The sequence below is a fragment of the Lycium ferocissimum genome, chromosome 9, assembly GCF_029784015.1.
Source record: "Lycium ferocissimum isolate CSIRO_LF1 chromosome 9, AGI_CSIRO_Lferr_CH_V1, whole genome shotgun sequence".
NCBI classification, from domain to species: domain Eukaryota; kingdom Viridiplantae; phylum Streptophyta; class Magnoliopsida; order Solanales; family Solanaceae; genus Lycium; species Lycium ferocissimum.
Window position 1 is genome coordinate 58961146 of NC_081350.1, and position 7222 is coordinate 58968367.

The window sequence follows — 7222 nt, forward strand, 5'->3', positions numbered from 1 at the left end:
ATAACGTCATACTAAAGAAGAGAGGGAAATCAGATAAGAATAACAACACGTATTGAATTTGACTTCTCTTTTTGGCTTCCCCACTTTTAAGCCCACCCCATTTTCCCCTTCACCATTTTCTTTACTATCTTTTTTGGTTAGGTTGAAGCGGAAGGTATTTGATTGGACACGAAATTTAAGAATAAAATGAAGATTTTTAAAGTTTATGGTCTAAAATAAATTATAGTTATTCGTGTCGCCATAAATTATCTCATTTAAGGTAAAATAAATATTTTTAAGTTAAATTGTTACTAAATACTAAAAAAGTCTCATTTTTTTCCCGAACTGACTAAACAGAGAAAAAAGTGTTATTGGGACGGAGGGAGTAATATTTTAGGAATAATATTTTTAAAAGGAAATTAAAATACATAAGTAGCCTCTTAAACTTGTCATTTAGACAATCTAATTACTTTGTGGGCCTTCAATATTTTAAGTGAAATACGGAGATTCGGCATTTGGGATATTGAGATACAAGTTTGAGTAGTACTAATTTTCAATCACAATGATGTTCAACTTTTTTCAAATAAAGTTCATATCTAAACACAAGTTTAACTTTTACAAAACATACTTTTCCTTCAACTTCAACTAAATATTGTCCAAACACCAAACTACACAAGAGAAAGGGAAGCAATTATATGGAAAAACTGAAGCTTTTCAATGAGCTCTTTTGCATGGCGCGAGGCTCGATGCTCAACTCTGGTGAACAGCTCATCACTGAGTTGTTCGCCAATGTGAGCGTCGACAAGGACGCCACTAACACTTCTGCAGCTGATGGCTAAGGCCCGTCCGACTTCAGCTGCGTCGTCAGGGTGGTTGACAACTAGAGGACTCCCTCCCCTAAAAACTTGGAGCTTGTTGATAGTGAATGAGCCATTGGCTTCAACCACCTCCTTAAAATCTTGTATACTTGGTGCATACACTGGGATGTTGAAGCTGTCCCTCTTCTCACTTGTAATTAGCCCCTGCCATTGATCCAACACACATATATTAATACATCGTAAGCAATCTAAGTAATTATCGACAGATTATCATAAAACTCTGTAATTAGTTACGAGCAATTTAGCGACGAAGTGCGTAGTTAATTTCATTTCTTAGTAAATATTCATGTAATTAATTTTTACCTTCAATATATAAAAGTTAAATAGGATCCGGTAACACTTTATAGAAGTAATAAGGTATATGCATGTGACTCCCTTTTGTTTAGTACCATCATGACTTTTCCTTCTTTCCGACATTATATGAACAATCTAATAACGGCTGCTTGTTACTAGTTGCTAGTATTAATTATAGTCAAACAGTTTGAAATATAGCCACTTTGGCATTGCTATTTGTTATGATATTGATGAAAGATGAAGATGGAAGAAGTTAAAGAGTAGTCAATTGATGGGATGGCACAGAGAGGAAGCCCAATTGGTCGCCTAAAACGCAATGATAAGTAAAAATCATGATATCTGACAATTCGTTGTACTGTGGCTCCATGCCGACGCTTAGTCACAATCCAACTAGCTTGTTTGTCAACGAGATTCACTTGGTCTTGACAGATGTTGACCCTTGTGTTATATTATTGCTTTGGTTACATTTAGGTGCTTGCTCAAGAATCAAATGGCGATCCTCTGATTGTGACTCTGAAGACTAGTCTAATTGTCCCGAACGACCAACTTTTTATTTTCCAGAAAAATGGAAAAGACAAAAAGAAATACTCTCTCTGTCCTGTCCCAATTTATACGAAGGAATTTGTAGTACGCGAGGGTCAAAACATCATATTTTGACTATTAAAATAAGTACTACCTATTCTCCTTTTCTTTTTAGTCTGTCTCAAAAAAAATTATCTGCTTTTTATATGTATAAACAATTTAACTTAATAAAATGATTTACAGCTACACAAATATCTAAGACTTATTTTGGACCACACATCTCAAAAGTCTTCCTTTATTTCTTAAATTTTGTGTCAAGTCAAAAGAGGACAATCTTTTTGGGACGGAGGGAGTATGAATTTTTCAATTTTTAAAAACAAAATTTATAAATTTGAAAACTAAACAAAAAGTACTACAAGCCAACATAACTAGTAAATCAAATATTTTTTAAAAGTTTGAGAAAATTGTAGTCAAAGAAAAAGTTGTTTGACTATCCAAAAAATAACACCTTCACATAAATTGGGACATAAAGAGTATGAGTTTAAGCTATATGCTTAACCGGGTTCTTAACATGCCGCCGTACTCGTATTGAATCTTCCAAAAATGGATAATTTTTGGAAGGTTCGCCATACAAACGATGGCTTTTATATAAGCAGTATAAAGAACTTCTATACGTATTATCGATGCAAATTAATTTGCCATAGCAATTTATTGGTGTGGTTTCCAAATGTCATATCTGACTTAATAAGAAGAATTACATATTGTATATTATTTTGATTATGCAAAAACAAGTTATACTTTTCATGGATCGTGGAGAAAACATAAAGGGCTAGTCCTATATTGTGGCAAAGAGAAGAATGGTAATTACCTCTTGGACAAGATCATCCCAAGCATCTTGAAAATGGGTCCCAAAAAGGAGGCCAGCCCCACCTTGGTCTGTTGGGTCCACAGAAGTCCTTCCTAAGCAAACCAAGAACATTGAACCACCTCTCTTAATTTCTTTAGACCTAGCACCTAGGAAACCAGCCAAATCACTTTGGAATTGCTTTTTGTAGGCGTTGGCTGTGATCTCATTTGCACCATGGATGTATATCCTTCCCTTGTTGTACGCCACACTTCGCTTATCCAACACTACATCCGGCACCTATCACATCCCAAACAGAGCTTAATTTAACAATCTCATAAATTAACATAAATAATCACCCATCAAAATAATAGAGCCAGTAAATGTGTATTTTATGTATATCGATGTATGATATACATAAATATACGTTTTTAATACATAATAGTGTATAATTTTTTGTATATTTAACTAGCAAATGTAATTATTTTTTGCCGACGGACCAAATGTGTAACTTTTCCAATTTAAATTGGTACACATCAGAAGATTTTTCAGTATTGCATAGTACTATCTCAATTTATGTGGTACTTTTCGTTTTTCCGCGAGATTCAAATTATGTAAACTTTGACTGAAATTTTATAATATATTTTTTTAATCATATTGACATGAAAAAAATTACAAGTTATAGAACTTTTTGTATAATTTTTAAATATTTAAATCTTAATTTTAAAATATTAAGTTAATATAATCTAATTTAACTTTAAAGATTGGTAAAATTAACTCTCGAGAAATGAAAAGTATCACGTAAATTGAAACAAAAGGCGAGTATTAATAAAGAATCAAATGAAATTTTGTCAATGACTTAGGATAGTGGTTTTGACAAACCAGGGGCATTGTTTTGAATGCTTTTTAACTTTTTGACCTTCTCAACGAAAATAAAAGTAGTTAGGATCTTTATGCATTTTCAAACTTTGAAAACCATAAACAATTCATGTGTTTTTCCTAAACTGTAAATCATCCTCGGGATTGGCAAAGATGATTACTATTATTTCCTCGTTTCTCTATCTATTTCTCCATGCTACGTAAGTATACCTACATTATTTATAACTGACCACGACTTTGATGCCATACTACTTTTGACTGCTGTTAGGGAAATATTATATGATGCCTTGAGTAATAGTATTAGTTTTCATAATTTAAACATATAAAAATATTGTAAAATATTTAACGTTTTAGAAAAATAAGAAGTTATTTGTTACGTTTCTTTTTCCAAATCTATCTTTATTAATCAAAGTACTATCTTTATTAATCAAAGTACTATCTTTATTAATCAAAAGTAATAAAGTGTTAATTACTTGAGACGTTTACGGAAAGACAAACTAAGACTAATATTGTCAAGATTGAAGTTACTAAAATGACATTCTTAAAAAGTGTACAAAAACTTCATGAGACGGAAAATACGTACTGACTATATGGAGTTAAAAATGGAACGATTTAAATTATGCACACTATGAAGTTAGTTACTTTTTTTACCAGACTAACAATCAATACTTATCAAGAATTTACTTATAGTTTACCTATTAAGAAAAGTTGTACCATCGGTACATTGAACTTGGACTCGGACTCAAAATGAAATATATTAAAAACGTTGAAGCATATACTCCCTTTGTCTCATTTTACGTGTAGTTTTAGCTCAAAAATTTGTACTGAAATAATTGTCACCTTAGATATTCAAGATTAAAGCTGATAATTGTCTCCAAATATACCCACTATTTAACAGAAAAATTTAGTCTACTTTTATTAAATACGGGTAACTTAGTAAACTATATTTTTTTTTTACTATTTTTTTTTTTTTTTTTACTAATGGACGTGAAAAGAGTTAAACAACCATTAAAATAGGACAAAGAGAATGTATATGAATAAGAAAATAACCTGAGAAAGCCAGTGCAAAGAAAATGCGGAGTAGAAAACATCAACGGATCTAGCCGGAAAGAGACGTCGATAAAATGAACCCGGAACTCCGGCAGCAAAGTACGACCGGTTGCTATTCGAAGCCAAGCATTCCTCCATGCTGCCACAGCCATTATTCGCCAAAGGTGGCAACAATTGAAACAGTGTGTTGAAGTCATTGGAAGGAAGGTCTGCAAAAAATGCGGAAAATTCCGGTGGTTGTTGACCTATTGCTTCGTAACGTTTGCTCATATGTTGCACAATCACGTCGATTATGTACACGGTGTTGCTGCCGCAGGAACATCCTAGGTCGACCATCACGAAAGCAATGTCGGTCGGGCTAAGCTGGACCCCGTCAAGGGTTTCTTTCAATAGGTGCAGCATTGATCGAGCATGTTGTCCCTGTATATAATAGGAGCTTATGCTATGTATACTGATAGTGTATATAGTTTTCTTTTTAATTTTTTCTATTGCATGGGGAAAAGGGGAAGGGGGAGGGTGATAATGAGTTAAATCATATACTTATTATTTGAAAAATTCCTACCGATACCACTAGACTATATAGACATTTTTCTGTGGCATGTGGTCGCAAATTTTCCAAATGTCCATCAACTACTAAGGTTGCACAAATAGCTTTACAAAGAAAATAAAATAGTATTCTCTGTGTTCCAATTTAGGTGGCATATTTCTTATTTTGAGAGTCAAAATTTTAGTTTTGATCCTGAATTCGAACGCAAAATTTTTAAGTTTTTTGAAATAAAATTTACATATTTGAAAACTAAGTAAACAAACACTAAAAATCAAATTAATTAACAATTCAATATATTTAAAAGGCATATGATAAAATTACGGTAAAAGAAAAACTTGTTTAACTTTTGAAATTCAAAAAAAGTGTCATATAAATTGGTACGGAGAGAAGTAGAAATTAAGGTGAGGAAGTGAATACCTGGGCTTGAGAATTGTTGACGTAGCTAGCCTCTCCTTTGCCTCCTTTCATGCTAAGCATTCTTTCAAGTTTCATGTTAGACACCACAACGTTGTCCTTATTGTCTCCTAAGGTAGCCATATTGGTATACAACAGAGAGATTGTTAATTTTTATCAGCGAAAAGGGGAGGTGGTTAAGTATGTTGAGAATACAAATGACAAAATGTAAGTGGGGTGTATATAGAGTTTGGAAAAGCTGAAGAGAGATTTGGTCTTGTTCTAGTGGTTAGGATACATACTCATGAAAGATATACTTTTTTGACAGAATCAGAAATATAAAAGCTACTAAAATAAAGAAGAATAAAATTTGGTGGTGAATTCAATTAGGGGGTGGGTGGGTGGAGAGCATATGAAGAAGATATGGGCTTCACATGGAAACAAGTAACAAAGCAGGCCCAAGATTGACGCCGGAATTCTATAATAATTGAATCTCTACGCAAAATTTTTTGTAATTAAAATGCAAAAGAGATCTAAGGGGAATAGGAGATGATTTATTCAACTCTCTCCATTACTTGTGTAATTTGTTCGATTGTTATGCTAAATCTTGAGTGATTGTTATGCTAAATCTTAAGTCTTTCCTTACAAATAGAGTCCTAAATGTCATTTTGACCACTAATTTCAGTCAAATATTTTAAATCAGTGGATGTGAAACACCGCTATATTTTACCGGTTTCAATCAAAGGCGAATCCAAAATTCTAGATTTTCTTTTTCAAATCAAAGTTAGTGGATGCACTTTGTCTTGTATTATTATTCTCCCCTTAAACTGAAAGCTAGAGCCCCATGATTTTAACAAACTTATTTGATTACTTTCCTAAGTAGGGCAAAACTACATTTGAGCAAGGTTTATCTTGTGCGCACCCAAAGAACAGAAATTGCGGGTTCCCTTATCAACAAAACAAAAAGCCGGACAAAACTCAATATAGTTTTCTTAAGATTACATAATTGCTCTAAGACACCCTATTGGGAATTTGGAAGCATATAACGTGCAAGCCATAATCAGCCAAATTGTAGTAAGCAATTAGGAAAATCAATTAGCTAAAGCATCCCTATAATCGTGTTTGATTATAACCGTTTATCCGTTAACATAATCATTAGAGAAATGAAAAGTTATACATAATATATAAAATAAATTAAGGCCTTTTGAAAATCATATAAAGCAACAATATATGGGTCCAAATTTCAGACTAGAATTATATGCCGATTAGGGCAAACCTAACACAAGCAATAAGAAAACGGTTTCTCTATAAGCAACTACCAAAGTGCATAGTATATATACACGAAATGATTAAGGCATAATAATAAAAAATTCCCAAACGAAATCAATTATAGATAATGTGTTTGTTGTTAGTTAAGTGTAATTTTTTAGTTGCCATAGACAATGGCAAATCATGAACTAGTAATACTACTAACTACTAGTATAGCTACTTTTTTTTATCAATACATACATATGACAAAACAAGAACCTCTTTTGATTCCCAAAACGATGACAAACACTACAACAAAGTATAGAAATCGCAACAAAATTTTTTATATTTGGCAACAACTTAGTTTTATTGTTGGTAAATGATTTTTTTGTTGTCAAAGAATTTAATTTTGTTACCATAGTATTGATTATTGTTGCAAAAAGTACTTTTGGCAACCAAAAAAAAAGTTGTTGCACATTGTTGCAACAACAGCCGTTGGAAAAAGTTCATGCAACAAAATATATTTTTTTGTTGCCAAAAGTACTTTTTGCAACAATAATCAATCTATGGCAACAAAAAAAAGTTTGT

At 32.4% G+C, this 7222-nt stretch overlaps 1 protein-coding gene across 1 annotated transcript; it reads right to left on the reverse strand.

Annotated features, from left to right (window-relative positions):
- Window positions 1–529: 529 nt before the first annotated feature.
- Window positions 530–5825, reverse strand: LOC132029416 (indole-3-acetate O-methyltransferase 1-like). Its single transcript, XM_059418692.1, has 4 exons — window positions 5411–5825; window positions 4447–4866; window positions 2542–2817; window positions 530–1001 (listed from the first exon to the last, which is right to left on the reverse strand). The coding sequence occupies exons 1-4, from the start codon at window positions 5528–5530 to the stop codon at window positions 648–650; spliced, it is 1170 nt and encodes a 389-aa protein (XP_059274675.1). The 5' UTR covers window positions 5531–5825; the 3' UTR covers window positions 530–647.
- Between the last annotated feature and the right edge of the window lie 1397 nt (window positions 5826–7222).